Raw genomic sequence first — 17,375 nt, 5'->3', positions numbered from 1 at the left:
GGAAACATTACCCACAAAGACATTTTAAAGGGGAAGCGCACTCCTTAAAGGGTCAGGCAGGTCAGGGAATTAAAGTCCCACTACAGAAAACCTGTGTGAGCAAAAAGACTAAACACAAGCATTTCTCAAACATCACCAGTTAACGACTCATATAAATGTTGAACAGATGAGTGAGAGGAGCATATATACCAACATTAACTCATCAGTCATAGATCATAGAACACGTCTGGTTGTTTATGTTGCTTTATTTTGGTGTTACAGAGTTAACTTTAGAAATCTACTACAGGCAGTAAGACAAACGATACCTGTGTGCAGTCAGTGAAAAAACAGAGATGAGGTAAAAATGCTACAGCGTTACAAGTCACAACACTGTTTTAAAAAAAATGTATTTCTGCAAATATATACTTTTACTTACTAATATGTACATAGCATGAAATAAATAATTATAAAAAAACATACAATTTTAGAAATCTATAAAAACGCAAAAACTAGTTTGTACAAAACTTTGGATTTAAAGACTTGACAAAAAAATTAGAACATAAGCGAATTGTCCACACAAGCAATCAATCACATATAAAGTGTACAGTAATAAATGCAAGATAACAGATCTTGTACTGATAATGGTTGCTGTATAGTTTATTAAAGATGACTCAAAATGTGAAACTGGTTATGATATTTTCAGTCAGGATGAAAAGTAATCATGCATGGGCGCTTCTAGCCTACTATACATGCCTGAGACATTACATGGCTGTAAACAATAATTCATCAGTGACTGTACACATGTCTCTATAGTCAAGGTGATCAGTGAAACAACACGCGCACCTTTTCATAAACATTATGTTACTTGTCTCAGATTTCAGTAGTTTTTCACTTTCCAAATAAATAAATACTGTGTTGTATTTCTTCTCAAATTAAGGGAGAGCAACATGAATTATTTTTGCCCTGATGTTTAGCATGACTACAAAACCAACTAAGGTAACATAAACTCTATTTTGGTCTATTTGGTTAAAATGGGAATTACTGTATGCAAGAATTAGTCAAAACTTCACATTTTTTTTCAAACTACATATAACAGATTTCTTTCACAGAAAGAAATCAATACATGCAAGAATATACATATAACACAAGACGTAAGGACCTAAACACATACACATACACACAAATATTATCTTTACTTAGCAGCATTAAAATAAGGGAAGTATTGATAGTTTCAGTGATGCTGCTTGTTGTTTAGTTTGGGGAACAAGAAGCCACAGCTGAGAATCATCTCATGCACAGGTTTTGGTCATCATTTTACCACAATTATACTGCATTATACAGAGCTTATATGATACAGCTTAGTTTGCGGTTTGTTTGCCATTTGTGTTTCATTTTACCAGGGAGTACAGAATTCACCTCTATTTTATCAAATATCAAAATAAAAGAATATTATATGTGTGTACATGAAACAAAAATATAGTGGGAATATCCCTTTTTTATAAATAACAGTTTTCCCCACACCCAGTCACATGAGACGTTGCTAATACTGATAAAAACAAGGATAACAAGCTTCATATTTCTCAACGGGACACAAGTGCTGACCACTCAGATTCATTTACAGCTCTCTGACCATCGCAGACTCACAGGGGGGGTTTCTTTTCTCGTCTTTGGTCATAACTATCGATGTTGTTCAAAGCATTGTTACTCTTTTAAGAAAAAGCTTCCAGTGTTTTCAGATGTTTCAGGAAACATGCAGACTGTCTATATTCTTGTTTCGCCGATGTTCAGTTGATGTGGCTCATGTCTACTCTCGAGATAAAATTAGTCATTTAAAGCAGATATTAACTCGTTAGCTTAAGAATTTTGAGAATATGTAAACACATTGCAGCATAATAACTACATTCACTCAGGTGCAAGTGCATTCTTACCCAAACATCAGTAACATATTAACACTATATAAAAAAAAACTCATTCACACAACGATAATGTTAGTTTTCCGATAAACACATACATACTTATAATGTTGAGGAGGAGATTGCAGGCTGTTGAGTGTCTGATCATAAATGTTGTCACTTTATTTAATCATAACAAACAAGTTATGATTAAACATTGAAGAAAATGTGACACTTTCACTGTTTGCCCCGTAAAGCATTAGCAGTGCTCTACTACTCTCAACAAACTACTTGGAACACAGAAAGAAAAAAAAATCACCAATATGGTGTTTGTCAATTAGCCGACAGTACTCCTTTCCTACGTCAAAAAACTCTTTCGTCATCACTAGAGATATCAACATTGTCGTCATCATCACCATCGTCATATGGATGACGCTTTGTGATGTCAACATCTACTCAACCCTCTCAGTTGATCAAGGCAGAGACTGGCTCTTTTTAGCATCGCAACACATCACAAGGCCGCTAAGTCTGCCACTGGAGTCCATGGATAGATCAGACAGCTTTACAGTCTCTCATGTCTCGTAGATGAGTTGCTGTGTTTGTTCTTCTGCCTACTGAAGTCTTTTAATTTTGGTGAGAAAAGGCGAGAACCAGACTCCCTTATTTGCAGGTGTGCACGTCGTAGACCCTCACACACTCCTGACAACTGACGTAGCAGCACCAGTGGAAAATACAGTGACACTTCTCCTTTCTCTTCTCAGTCCTGGTGTTGTGACCTCTGCCGCAGCAGAGGAGGTCACAACCGTCTATGCCGTGGGACGTCAGATTGCAGATGCGATCGCGGGTTCCAAAGGAGCCGGTTTCGGGATTGGGGTCACAGAAGTTGGGTGAGCTTTCGTAGTAAACCAGATCGCGCTCTGTGGGGGGTTTGAAGTAGTTGTACTTGGGTCTCAGGGTCTCCACCCATCCACGGGACTCCTTATGTTTCTCCACCACCATCTCTGATGCGCTGTCGTACTTATCCTTCATGTAGTCGCCAATAACTCGGAAGTCAGGCTGCGACCACCAGCACGTCTTGACCTCGCAGCTGCCCGACAGCCCATGGCACTTACACTTCAGGAACATGTTGTCGTTGAGGGACTAAGGATAAACAAAATGTATGTGTTAATAAAATATCTGAAAGTAGAAAAAACTGTGAAAACACAATCAGCAAAAAGAGCTTTTTTTTTTTTTTGAAAGCTCACCATTCTTCCTGCCTCATTGTTATGGCGGTTCATGGCTGAGCGTGCATCGGGGCGATTCTCCCTTGCATCAGCAAACTCCCGGGACACCATGCTCCCAAACTCTACATCCTCGCTGCAGCCGCCCCACTTCCATCCCTCACCAGGGGGGCCCTTGTGGCGTGTGTCACATCCGCAGATGGTGGCTGAACCCTCAGCGCAGGCACGGGTCACTGCAAATGCTACTCCCGCCGAGGCAATAGCATGAACAAATGCTGACTCTCGAGTGGCTGGAAAGAGAATTTCAGATATCTGTCAGACATAGAGGAAGAAATACTCGGAGGCAACATCCTGCAGAATGATGTCGTGCGAGTAATGAGCAATGATTATTTTCAGTATTAATTCAACTTATAGAAAAGTTATTTCTATAATTACTAGAGAATGTAGGTCACCACCTGTTAATATGGATATCTGCTTGTGTTTGGTCTTGTATGATTGAATAGGCAAATATTTCTCAACCCAAGCCAACAAGACAACATCAGACAAACTATACATACTGTAGAGTCCATTACTATTGTTGGCTACACATGTTAAGGTTGTACCAAGGTATACCAGAGTGTGTGTTCATTCAGCCCATACATCAATCATCCTGTCTCTGAATAAGGCCAGCAAGGCCTCCATGCCTCTGTCTGACATAGCTAACTGATGACTCAGAGGGATCAGGATCTTCCAGAGAGATGAGAGGAAGAGACGGGTCTGACAGGCCTATAATTAAGAGACTCAATTAAGCTTTTGAAAGGTTAGGAAACTGCCTCAGACTATAGGGACAAATCATAGACACAACATGGAAATGGCACTGTAGCGTCCAGATATGGAATCCTGAACAACATTTCAGTTATAGAAAGGGAGGCGTTAAGTGAATTCATTATGACAGGGAGTTTGCTTTGAATATATGTACTTGTATGGTCTTGCACAATCACATGAAAAGACAGAGAGAATAAAGTGATAAAGAAAAATGGAAACACCAGGTGTAATTATGCAATGAACAGAGAGTAAAGAAATGGACAGAGAGGGTTAAAGATCAATAGTGAAATTTGGGATTGTGTGTGTGCAAGTGCATGCTTCTGTCCAAAGAACAAGAACGACAGAGGGAAAGAAAGAAAAGAAAGAAGGGAGGAGTGTAAAGCTAAAGGGAGTAGGAGCTCCTCCCTTACAGCAGGTTCCAACCAGTTTGAGGACTAAAGGGCATTAGGAACAATGATGCAAGAGAAAAGGTCTACTGGCATCCTCCACCACAAGGCTGCCACCACCCATTTCATACTCCCATTGTATACCCACTAGTTTACTAATGCTCACAATACATCAGAACCTCTGATCTCCTTCCTGGAGTCCACATCCACCACAGATCATTTCACTTGGCTATTGTATTAATTTCTGTACAATCAAGGTAGCCGAGGGCTGTAAGAATCACAGCATGAGGAAACTGTCCACAGTAATTCAATACATATCACCATGCATCATCTAAAACTGACAAAGTATAGGCTTGTTGTTTTTTATTTTGGAGCTAGCTGGAGTGGAGGTGTATGTTTGAGGTGTTAGTCCTACATACATCAAAAATGTCAGGGTTAAGAAAAAGCCTCAGCCTGTTACAACTAATTTGAACCATTTGAACCAACATTTCGGTGTCAGTTTAGTTAGATTCTTCTCTGCTATACAAGACTGTGTCCTCAGCATAGAAAAGTAATTGAATTTAGCGCTTCACTGAGTGTTTGTCAGTATTTATGAAAAGAGTAAAGAATTGTGGACATAAAATGGAAACATCTTTGGAAACGTGACCTTATGGATGACTGGCAATGATGCTGCAGAGTATAATGGGGTGGCGGAGTTCAAATAGGAGAGGAAAAGAGGATTATCTTGGGATAAAATGAGCAAAGGGGAAGGATCAGGGCAAATTAAATATGTCCTGGTTTTTCTGTGTGTGAGTGGATGAGCTGACCTGGAAAAAAAAATATTGTGACTTCTTGTGACAGCCTCTTTAATATTAAGTTCCTTGATTTCCAAAGAAATACAGGGAACATGAACTAACCCTAACAAAATATAGCTCTGTACATTACATGATCGTTGATGCATACATAACAGTTTAACTGCATTCAAGTATATAAATATCTAACCAATGATGCTACAGTCCATTTAGCCCTTAAACTCGTATTGGCTGTGCAGAATACTTCACCAATAAGCTGCAAACCTACACTTTTTAGTTGATGAAATATGTTGTTTTTATTTTAACCTCTCACTGAAATGTTTTAATGAGTGCAAATACAGTACACTGATGGTTTATGAGAAGAGAGTCATTCTATATACACCTTAACACCACATTGTGAACCTGGTGCTAGTTTCAAGGCATATTTTTAACCAGGTGTGTGGTAAAGGCATTTACATGTTGTATCAAAAAGCCAACAAAAGAACAAAAAAATTCAAAATATCATTGAGAACTTCTAGGTTGGATTCAAACTACTACTTATGTATCATGCTTGGTGTTTCATACAACATATACAGTGGCTATATACACCTGTAATAGCATTTACGTCAACTGGAAACACCAGCTCTTCCATTAGTTGCTCAGCTTTCCTCAATTTTACGACCAATTTATGGTATTTCAGGACACTTTTACTCCGACAATGCTCCTCCACCAAACTTTGCCAGACCCTGGCAGGCCAAGTGGTCCCTACAACCTGCTGGGGGGTTGAATCCCCTATTGTGCTGCCACTGTCACGCTGTGTTAGTCCCACAATGGCCCCAGATATTTTATATGAAATTTGCCCTGGCCAGTGATTAGTGGGGACCAAGTTAAGTCATAGCAACAGAGAACTATGCATTGGCTGGACCCCGCTTGTCGGCAGACGGGGAAATCCCTATTCAAATGGTTTAATAAAACAATCTAAAGGGCGTGTGAATGGGGAAAAGCACTTTTTCTCCTGCTTAATCTCATGGTTGCGAAGATATTGTGCTCTGAGCAGTGCCCAGCAGGGAGTGGGGCTAAGGTCCCCCCATCAACTCCATTTACCACACCCCTTCTTTCTTTCTTGCCCAGAGTTAATGATATACTGGTGTGCTAGTTTCCCTCCCCCAGCATGAAGAGACATACGTCTCACGAGAAGCGTAGACCTCTTAGCTCATCCTAAATAGTTACACTTTCTCATCCTCAGGTCATAGGTCGCAACCCACATCCCCTGACCTTTTCCCAGTTAGTTTAACTGGGACTTAATGATTTAGGTTAATTTATTAGGTGGATTTCCTGGTATGCAGAATGGAGGCAAGACAGAGGTACCTACAGGAGTTTACAACATTATGAACCTTTGCAATCCATTCCACATGCTTTGTATATTACGTAATAGGAGTTTCCTGTAAACCTCATTTGAATTTAATGGTTTCAAGTAGTGACGGTGCATGTCTATACCTGTGTGGGTGGTAACACCTGCAAAATTGTGACTGTCCACTTTTTGTAGCAAAGTTTCCCTCACTAATTCTATCATATGACTCATAAACTGCAGCCTGATTATACCCATACAGTTGGTAGGTGTTCTGTAAATACAAAGAATGCAGAAACAACTCTGGGATCGGCTCCGCGGACTAAGAACACCTGCGCAGCTTTCTATCACCTTTCATCACAGGCAGATTCCAGCAGAGCATGTTTTGACACTTTAGTTAATGTAAATTAATGAGTGCTGACGCAGACATAGCCTGGAGGCAGGGCTCGTGATTTGGGGTGTGGAGTGAGAGAGAGACGTAGAGAGAGGATGAGGCCATGTGGAAGGGAGAGAGAACATGCACACAGAAGAAGTATGTGACCATTTTAAAGGCAGCAGTAGCTCTTTTATGGGTTTTTTTGGTGCATGAGGTGCATGGTGAAAGTGTGAATTTAGATGGTTTGTGTGTGGTCAAGCCAATATATGACCACATTTGGCATGTTTGCATATGTATTTGAAAGGAGGTTGTGTAAGTGATCAAGCAGAAACTGAAAAAAATGTTTCCCATTCGATTCTATTAAACTGTAGTCTCAACTAAATTCACAGAATGGCCTTCTCTTCTTAATGGTCCATGTCTTTCATTCTTCTAGTACTTATCCAGTGCTTAATCCACCTCTGTAAAACAAACTCCTGATGTCCTCAGTGAAGATGAGGAGGACATGGGCAGTGATGGGCTAACTGATAGGATCTAAGCCCCTGAAGCCTATAAAGGCGCCTACTCTTCCTTTCAGCTCTGGCCCCCAAAAAGGCAAGAGGAAACCGACACACAACAGTCTGAATCGCAGACAAACAGACACCAGTGAGGACAATGGCCCTGTTGCACAGACAAACACCAGCATCAATCAAATCCAATGAAATGGAAGCCCTCTCCTACTAAGCCCTATCAAAGGCTTGTGAGCCCCTGACTCACTCTCATTGGCCTCTGACAAAGGCACTTAATCCAGCCACTTTGACCTCTCACATTATTAAGGGCCTCAGTGACCTTAATCCAATCAAAATGATTTACTAAAGCCCAGTAGCTGCCTCCTCTTTCCACTCTGTACCCCTGCAATTTAGGCCTGGGAGGGGAGGCACTGGGAGAGATGTGGTGGCATTTTGCACCACAATGGGGCTCGGATTGAGAACCCCTATCGTTAGCCACCTACTTGAGCTCAAGCCTCTTCTATCAACTGGCTCAGGAGTTTATTAAAAGCAATTGCCCTACGTAACCTCCAACCCTCTGTGTTTGCATCAATCTTCTGTAAACTAGGTGACAGGTTTAGATGCCTGATGCTCAACCTCTATGTTTAGCGCTCATTCTCAATTTTGTGAGCCTCTAACTCATTCTAGCAGGAAGTCACACAGACGAAAAAAAAGACTGAACAGCATATTATAAAAAGCATCTGCTCTATAGACTGCCACAGGGATGACGTATTTTTGTAGGCCAACCAGGAAGTTATAGCATCGCTCTGGTTCCCTCGACAAAAAGCCAATGGGATTTTTCCATTTGATTTTAGATTATTGCAGAAAATAAGCTCTGTGGCGAACAAACGTTTATGATACTGACACGTTTTGTTCGGCAAGATAATCTTCACAAATGAACACCACTTCTATGATTTTTGAAGCGTAAATACAATCGCCACAAGTAAAAAGCTAACCTTAGGCTATAAACGAACTTCACCGCGGTCTCATGAACTGCGAGTATACAAAATGAGGCTGTGAAAGGCGGACGAGTTGGCAATGATGACGTCTTGTAGTCTCATTTAGCCGCTTGTTAGCAACCGTCTTTTTTTAAGACACGTAAAAGCTTCAAAATTCACGAGTTGGATGTTTACTGACGTATTTTATATTGTAGAACAAAACGTTAGAATTTCTTAAGCTTGTGTTTACCACAGATCTTACTTCAGGCATCTAACTAAAAATCCATTCAAAAAAACATTGACTTAAACAAGGGAACCGGAAGTGCTAAAATTCTAACTCATTTCCAGGTTTTAAGACTCATTCCCTGAAGCGGTAAAAGAAACCCTTAGGCATTTTTGGAAATACCCTTGTGTGCTTTCTTGCTGGGAGTTAGATGAGAAGATTGATACCACACACTCACATCTGTCCGTTAAACATGAAACTACAGCCAGCAGGCGTTTAGCTTAGCTTAGCATAAAGACTGGAAACAGTCTGGGGAAGTAGCTTGCCTGACTCTGTCTGAAGGTAACAAAATATGCTTAACAGCACAGTGGGGATTTCTACACCCTGAGCCCATAAGTAGACCAGAATTGACACTTAAAAGTCCTAATACATCATCACAACAAAAAAAAGTATTTTGAAAAACTCCATAACAGAGTTTACAGTCTTGTGAAAGACACTTCAGAGGATTGTACAGCAGAACAATCACAGGGGATTCCCTCCTAAAGAAAACTCCGACAAGACAGAACTCACTGGTCTTAATTGTGTACATTATTTCATGCATACAGGCTGCTCAGAGCTTGTTCAGTCTAAAGTCTATTTGAACAAGGATTCGAGTGAGCATAATGAATGATGCAGGGAGTGCAGCTTTTCTAATGCGAATAGAAGACGGAGAGAATGTAGTATTGTTAATGGAAGAGTTAATCAGCATTGAGATATAATAAGTCACTTTCTTTTTTTTTTTTAAGTCTTTTTTCACGTGGTTTGAAGAACTAACTTCTGAGAAATGACCAGAAACATAATTTTGGGGCCGCATCACAACAGTAAGTATTGTAGGTGTAATGTTACGTGCAGTCACTCAAAGCATTATACTTTCGTTACAAAACCATATTTACATAAAAATAGGTCATACAGGATGAAACTAGGCCTATTAATGTGTTTGTTTTTCTGTAAAATATATATATGTTGCCGTTATGTTTGTCATATTTCCTGGTTATGTAGATTCTTGACAGCCTCTTATTTAATATAATATGATTGTTAAAACCTGGCCTGTTTATGGGCAAGTAGCATTGAATTTGGATGTCTATTAAGAACAACAAATGAACCAAGTAAACGGTGCCAAATTAAAACGGCTGGACTCTTTCGGGGGAGTTGAAACACGACCTGTGCTTGAGGTACACTGGCAGGTTCTTTACATCAAAAAATAGCAGCATATGTGACCTTTGATGATGTTAAAGAGAGCACACTGCACATCTTATTAAAATCCACATGTTTGTTTGCTGAGTAGCATTACCTTTATCTAACACCGGCCCAAAAATGGCCAGGTTGTCATTGACCGTGGTGCAGTTCCAGCGTCGGCCTCTGAACTGGTGCTGGCACTCCTGGATGCCAATCTTCACCCCCTCGGCCACGCTGGGCATGATCTCCACGTAGTTCCGGCAGAAGCGCAGCTGCTTGGGCACCAGACCCGGGATACTGCCACAGAGGATGGGTTGAGTGCCCAGTGATGAGTACTGGTGGCCCACTGCTAGTGACCTACAAGGAGAGGGGGGAGTCACATTGTCAGTGATCTTTATCTATTGATTCAACGCCGATCAAGTGGAGGACTAATTTCCCTCTCCAGGTGCAGTGTAATTTCACGTCTGAGTTTGATTGTGTGTGTTTATTTGCCGTATCAGATGCTACCATTAGGCGTCCATCCTTTATCCCTTCAACTATCCGCTCTGCAGACACCTGGCCTTTGTGTGAATTGAAATTGCAGCCCTGTTTCTGTCTGAGATGAAAGTCCACAATGCATCTAGAGGTCTTCATAGACCTTAAGCTGACAACTTGGGAAACTACACCTTGTTATTAACTGTCCGCACACTTAACAGGCCTTCGGCTTAGGGTAATAAGAGTGCAAACCCTACATTGAAACTTCAGAGAGTGTATTAAGTGTAACACAGAACCCAACCCCCCCCTTTGCCTTTGAGGAAGGTATTCTGGGATACAACAAGTGCAAACTTGGTTCACTGATTACATCTCTCTGTCTCGTTCCCTTTATTGCTTTCTCTCTGTCTTTCTGTCTTTATTTTCTATGTCCTCTCAATTAGGACATTTAGTAACTAGTAATCATAGAAATGGGATATCCATTGTATCATTGCATAGTATGTAATTTAGCCAATTTTAAGAAGCTGTTCTGTGCTTGTACATGACCATCTGTACTAAAGGTGGATAATTGGTTTGATTTGTATGTTGAGCTCTTTATCAGAGGGCACATACAGTATGAATGTTGTGCAAGCGTTATTGTAATTTAGATAAACTCATGCAATTGTTTTCTATAAGTGCATGCAGTAGTGGAAGAAGTACCCAAATCTTTTACTTAAGTAAAAGAAATGTCTAAAAATGTCTAAAATTACTCCATTACACGTAAAGGTCCTCAATTCAGAATGTTACTCAAGTAAAAGTATGGAAGTATTATCAGCAAAATGTACTTAAAGAATCAAAAGTAAAAGTACTCATTATGCAGAAGGGCTCCTTTTAAAGGGCTATATTCTTGTTTTTATCACTAACACATACATTTTAATGTTGTAGTTCTTCAATTTGAAGTCAATTTAGCTACTTTATATACTACTGAGTAGATTAGTAGTACATAAATGAATCATACCTCAAAAGCATCGTATGTTTTTTATGTAAAAAGTAATTCGTAGCTAAAGGGTCAAATAAATCTAGTGGAGTAAAAAGTACACAATATTTCCCTTTGAGATGTAGTAGAGTAGAAGTATAAAATGACAGAAAATGTAAACACTCAAGTAAAGTACAATCAAAATTGTACTTAAGTACAGTACTCGAGTAAATGTACTTGGTTACATTCCACGACTGAATGCATGACCTGCTGACCTGAGTTTTTTATTGAAATGTCACCAAAATCAATATTTTGACTACTTGATTATTTAATAGCAGAGTTCCTGTTATCTTTGGCAAGAGTTCCACAGAGTAGCAACAAAGTAGCTTGTTGGCAATCCAGGCAAGTCTACAATTCACCCCAACTGTCTATTAAAGACCGAACACTGGCAGCAGTAATCTGCTGATCCTCCCCTGAGTGATAACAGTTACTGTAGCTGCAGCACAAAGGCAGAGCCAGAGCAGGTGTGTGCTGTCTTTTGCCGCTCAGTTAGCTCGCTATCTGTTGACCCGTTCACTGTTGTTCAAGGACTAATCGCTGATCACAACAAGATTACTGAAACTCCTGACACTGGCCTCAGGCTGCTTTTCTTTAAAAGCTCACAGCCCAAGAAAGGATCCGCTCAGCCAGCAGCTGACCCCTGGCTGACCACTTCTGAAGGCAGCAAAACATGTCGACCTTGAATACCTCAATTATACGTTGAAATTCAAAAGGCTTTCATTTTCAATAATATACTTTAATGCTGTCTGTTCTCAAGGTGTGGTTTTAGCAATCCGCTGACAGTGAACCGCTGTTATTTCCCCCGAGCGAATGTCAGAGTTGTGTGTCACGCTGGTTTAAACAGAATTTCTCGTGCAATATCTGCAGACTAGACCGCTCTAGTTAATCATAAATGAGGCATCCAGTAAGCGAGCAATGGCAAGTTGAAAAATGACTGAGGAAATCGCATTTGTCTGAAAGTTTGTCTGCAACATCCATCAGTAAACAACAGCACTCCTGTTGCACAGTGACCTCTCTTTGGCCCTTGTCAATCCATACACCCCGAAGCACATCTTTCCCAGCAGAAACCTGAGTCCCAAACTGGTGCAGACTTTTGGTTTGCCTCTAACACGCACAACAAAGAAAAAAACATGTAGAACAATTCATCAGAGGTTCAACATTGAGAGATGTTTACTGGGACTGAATGGAGGTGAAAACAAGTGCTGCAGGCCTGCATTTTTTACAAGTAGTAGTTCCAGTAGTCAGTCTGGTCTTGAACCTCCTCTGCTTCCTTTTCCTCTACAGGAAAATAAATGTGGTGTCTCTGAGGTTTCCATGGCGTTTCCATCAACTCCAAGATTTTTTGCATTTGTCAATGAGCACCAAATGTATCTCAACAGCAGGAAACAATGAAGGTCATATAAGAGTTTGCTCTTGATCAAAGTCTGTAATGAGCCTTATTACTCATCTACACCTGTGAGGGTCTTTTTGCACGCATTTCTGCCAGGTCATCTTCCTGAACTGTGCCACAATAAACCATCATGAGTCAATGTGCCTTGGTTGCTCCTCCACTCATGTGTGTCTCTGTGTCTGTCTCAGTGGGGATGAGTAATCCACGCCATCTCTTCCTGTGTTAGGAAATGGCCTCAGAGTGGAGGCAGGGCATGTTCCACCAAGGATGATTTATGATTTATTGTATGATAAACATTCTATTGAATAAAGAACAGCATTGTTGGATACCAGCTCTAACAAATATTTAAACTTAAATGATGGTTTTGTGTGGATTGTACATATCTATCGAGTGCTTTTGCTTTTCCAATTACTGAGAAATCCATTCATCCTCCTCACACCAGCTGCCCTCCAAAGAAAACGTATATTCAGTGTAAGCAAGGATTCACTAATGCTGTTCAGGTTTATGTTGTCAAATGTTACAAATAAATACTTAAGTAAAGCATATATTATATAAAATTTTAGTCTCCATGCAGACTCTTTCCCCCTCTCATTTAAGTGTATCCAGCGCAGGTTTAATGCATATTTCAGCAAGCCCAAGCAGGGTGCCTTAGAATTACCACTTTACTCGTGGGCCCTGGGGCCTTGGAGCCGACTTTGACATCAAGAGAATATGTTTGGGAAAAGGAATGTGCGGCAAGCTTTCACCTCCAGGTATTTATCTTCTAAGGTGGGGTGGACTAGGGAAGGGGGCGGTGGGGCGGCGGGCGCAGCCAGGCTATGTCATGGCAGGTCGAGTAGAGACAGACATGAACCTGTCTTAGTGCATATCCCCAGAGACTACTGTGGCACAGAGGTTGAGTGTGATGCAGCTCCGATGGCCACTTGAAGCAAAATTCAGCCGAGTCTGTCAGCGAAACATCACAGGTTGCTTCTCACAGAGGCGAAAGCTCTTAGATAGCTGACACGCTGTTGGAAAGCAGAGAGACAATGCAGACGTATTGAGCGCAATCCAAAGGGAACCACGTTATTTGACTTGGGATGTGTTGCTACGAAACATAAAACACATCAGTATTACGTCAAAACTGACACCATGTCCTACTTCTGCAGTCAAAGATTGTTTGTATTGGTCGGAGTTATACAGTCAAACTTGCTCCAACACTCTTTTGCTTCTGTAGGTCCTCTCTTCAATCAAAGACCTGAGCAACCCTCCTAAATCAAACCACCGACACAGAAGTTAGTTCCTGACTTGGTGCAGTTTTGTTATGACAGAATGGAAACCTGCCTTCCATTGTGTAATTCATAACTGGCTCTACCCAAAAAGAAATGAGATAAAAAAAACTCTCATGAAGATTGAAATTCAAGGCTTTTCTTCTTCTTTATCTCCATATGTGTGTCAATCAGCAGAGCTAAAACATGGCACCGCACACACTGGCATCAACAACAACAAAAGAGGCTCATATCAGGTGATAAAACACAAAATATACTGAACATCACGTTGCATCCGGTGTGACTTTATGCACCAACTTTAAGAACCAGGACTTTACTGATTTGGGTCAGTTTTTTCCCACCCACTGTTCTATCAGGATTTCCTTCCAGCTGTGCGTGTAATTACTTTCTCATCAGTATTACCACCAGGAGCCCCATTAAGGGAAGTAGTAGGGTACACCTAATATCTATGCTTTTTTTTCTTCTTCTATAAAACACATATCAGCTGTTTGTTTAGTAGTTTAACAACACATTATTAGTGACTGATGTGTGTAGCTGATGGATCAAGCATGAACATTGTGAAACCGGACAAGAGCTTCTAAAGAAGATGAGAGAGAAAAAATTAAATGTTCAAAAAATAGTGCTAATTTGTCAGTTTCTTAAATATGAGGGATAATTAAGCTGCTGCACCATTCATTTACAATGTCATTATTGCATGCTCACTTGTGTGATTAAAAAGAGAACGGAAAATGCAAGAAAGACATTTAGGTTTAGGATTTTTTAGGACATTTTGGAAAGTGAAAAAACTGATGGAAGAGCTGTGGTGGACTGAGATATCCGCGATAATCCATTACAGCAAATACTGCTATCACACTTCAAAACTGATGAATGTGTTCATTAAATCTTCAGTTAAGTTTTTAGGTAAAAATAGGAGAATTGTCTGAAGTCTGAGAAGAAAAAAAAAAAAAAGATTCTATTTCAAATATTGAAGAGAAATATTATAGATTACACAAAGAATAAATGATGTACAGCATGTTTTACATGATGAGTTTGTCAGACGCATTATAAGGTTAAACCCTGGGCAAGATTTCATAATTGTTCTGTGCCACTTTGACCCTACACGCACACACACACACACACACACACACACACACACACACACACACTCCACTGGACACGCGCGTGCACACACACACACACACACACATGCACACACACAAACACACACACTTGCAAGCGCACAAACTTTGCACCTGCTGCACTCTCAATATAAAAATTGCTCTCAGTTTAAATTGCATCGTTCATGCTGCAAATGTCTGCGTCTATATAGCATAAAAAATAACATAAATAGAAATGTTTTTTTTTGTTGTTGTTGTCATTAGTTGTGTTTTTTTCTACAGGTCTATTCTCTGCAGAATCAAATCAAATGATCTTTTTTTTTTTTTCTCTCCTTGAATTACACTCCTCAACACTCATGTCTCAGAACAACTTTTACCATTAGCGCACCTAGAAAACGAAATTAAAACTAGAAGCACTCAAAACTAACACACAATAAGCATCAGATCAACATTTCCAAAGACAAATCCATTCGTTCAGAGGGGAGAATATAATGAGAATAAAACTTACCACCAGATGGGATAACTTGCCATGACATGCGTGAGCCCACAGAGCAGCAACAGGAAACATCCAAGGTATATCATCCTTAAAAGTTTCGCTAAAACTTCTCCAGCAGAAAAGCCTACATGCGCGCTCGAAACGCGCACTGAGATTTGAACTGAAGATTTCAAAAAAAAAAAAAAAAAAATCTAAAAATTTCTATCCTCCAAAAAACCCACTTGAGGGAGAATCTATCTGTCGCGACTACTCGTGGCACAACTCGGGAGCCAAATATTAAAAAAGTTAAAAGCTGCTTGCTCTTTTTTTTTTTTTGTTAGGACCCAATCAGCAGGTATTGCCAAAGGGGGAATAGTGATGATATGTTCTCTCTCTGTTGTTGCCTCGTCTGGCAGCTTGAACTCACACAAGAGAATGAGCTAATTTTAAAGATGTGTTTTAGTGCTCATTGAGTATTGGGTGGCATTAGCATGCAGTGTGTGTGTGTGATATATAATGTTGTTTAAAGGAGAGAGGGAGGGTCTGAGGGTTTTAAATAGACATCGGAACCCCTGTGGATCTCGTAGCTATAACAACCTGTCCGGATTTCACTCCCTGGCTTCAAGCTTCTAAAATGCAGAAATAAATATGTGTGAATTGCTTGAGACCATTATTAAGCTCTCCAGTCCCTTTTATTTGTTGCCTGTTTGCTGTGAATGTAAAATTAGAAGTTGGGACGTTTTTTTTTTTCTTTCCTTTTTGGACTGATGGATTCACAATGAATTGAATAAGATAAGATAAGATAAGATGAACCTTTATTAATCCCCACAGGGAAATTCAGGTGTCAAAGCAGCAACATCAGCAAACAGAGTGAAACACAGGAGATGTATAAAAGGTATACAAAAATTATAAAAACAATAATAGAGATATAAAAGATACAGAGTGAATGGGTGTACATAGTGTGTGCAGTCCGTCAATAAATAAATGTAGTATGTGCATATGTTCAGTCTATAAAGTGGTATATAGGATGTATAGCGTAAAGTGCGCCAGTGGTTGCAGTCCAAGATGGTTGCAGATATAGTGCATGTTTAAAGGTAGATAGTGCATGTTTGAAGTTCTTAATGATTAAATTGATAAATTGCTTAGATTTGTTTCCCAAAGAAATACTTAATAATGATTTGGCCATTTTTTCTATATTTATTTATTCTTTAATGTATGAAATAAAACTATTTGGCTAACTGTCCCTGTACAGCATAAATTATGCTCTAAAGTGGATTATCCGGAGGTATACAGGTAAAAAAAAAGGGCATATTTTGCGCATTCATTTTTTTTTTTTATAATATGTTTATTGGGTTTTCTTATTTTCACAAACAAATCAATAAAAATAATAAAAAAAAACAAAAAACAATAAACAAACAAACAAACACTGGTACAGCTCAGATCAAAAAAATAATTATATATAGGACGTCATATAGGAAATAGTCCATATAGTGCAGGGAAGTCACAGGATATATGAGTTCATGTTCAAGAGACTCTTTGTGAGATAATGGAGGAGAGATCAGGTCCAATATTAGTCTGATTTTGCGCATTAATTAAGGAATATTTTTTTTTCTCACATGGCACTACTTCCTGCGCTGTTACAGCCTATAACTGTGCTGCCAACAGTTTGAACTTTTACAGCTGCCTGCATGATGATGAGCTGCCAGACTGTTTATTCCAACGAAAATATTCGATCAAATTGGCTGCACCGCTGAGTTTAAATGGCAGACTGTCTGTTTCCCTTTCTCAATGTCAAGTGGCTGTTGATAGCTGATCTAACAGGAGGTGTCTCCATTTACAGACACTGATGCTTACTGGAAGATTAAAAAAAACTGTCCTAGTTGTGCAACATCAGTGACTAATGGGCTTTATATATAAGGAACAAAAAAGTCACTTTCGAAATTTAAATCAGAAATTAAATCAGTTGTCACTACTGTTATTTTCT

General features: G+C 39.8%; 1 protein-coding gene across 1 annotated transcript; it reads right to left on the bottom strand.

The window, feature by feature from the left end:
- Positions 1-233: 233 nt before the first annotated feature.
- On the bottom strand, positions 234-15,813 carry wnt3a (wingless-type MMTV integration site family, member 3A). The gene is made up of 4 exons (XM_037786457.1): positions 15,425-15,813; positions 9,791-10,032; positions 3,116-3,381; positions 234-3,011 (listed from the first exon to the last, which is right to left on the bottom strand). The coding sequence occupies exons 1-4, from the start codon at positions 15,496-15,498 to the stop codon at positions 2,532-2,534; spliced, it is 1,062 nt and encodes a 353-aa protein (XP_037642385.1). The 5' UTR covers positions 15,499-15,813; the 3' UTR covers positions 234-2,531.
- Between the last annotated feature and the right edge of the window lie 1,562 nt (positions 15,814-17,375).

The sequence above is a fragment of the Sebastes umbrosus genome, chromosome 12 (genome assembly GCF_015220745.1).
Source record: "Sebastes umbrosus isolate fSebUmb1 chromosome 12, fSebUmb1.pri, whole genome shotgun sequence".
NCBI classification, from domain to species: domain Eukaryota; kingdom Metazoa; phylum Chordata; class Actinopteri; order Perciformes; family Sebastidae; genus Sebastes; species Sebastes umbrosus.
The sequence above is the reverse complement of the archived record's forward strand: the minus strand, read 5'-3'. Positions and strand labels throughout refer to the sequence as shown.

What these genes read in the sequence shown, in the direction of transcription:
- wnt3a (XM_037786457.1), bottom strand. Translation starts at nt 15,498, where the DNA reads ATGATATACCTTGGATGTTTCCTGTTGCTGCTCTGTGGGCTCACGCAT. An exon ending in GCAAGTTATCCCATCTGGTG is followed by an intron (nt 10,033 to 15,424) that starts GTAAGTTTTATT and finishes CTCTCCTTGTAG; the next exon opens with GTCACTAGCAGTGGGCCACC. An exon ending in ACAATGAGGCAGGAAGAATG is followed by an intron (nt 3,012 to 3,115) that starts GTGAGCTTTCAA and finishes GTTTATCCTTAG; the next exon opens with TCCCTCAACGACAACATGTT.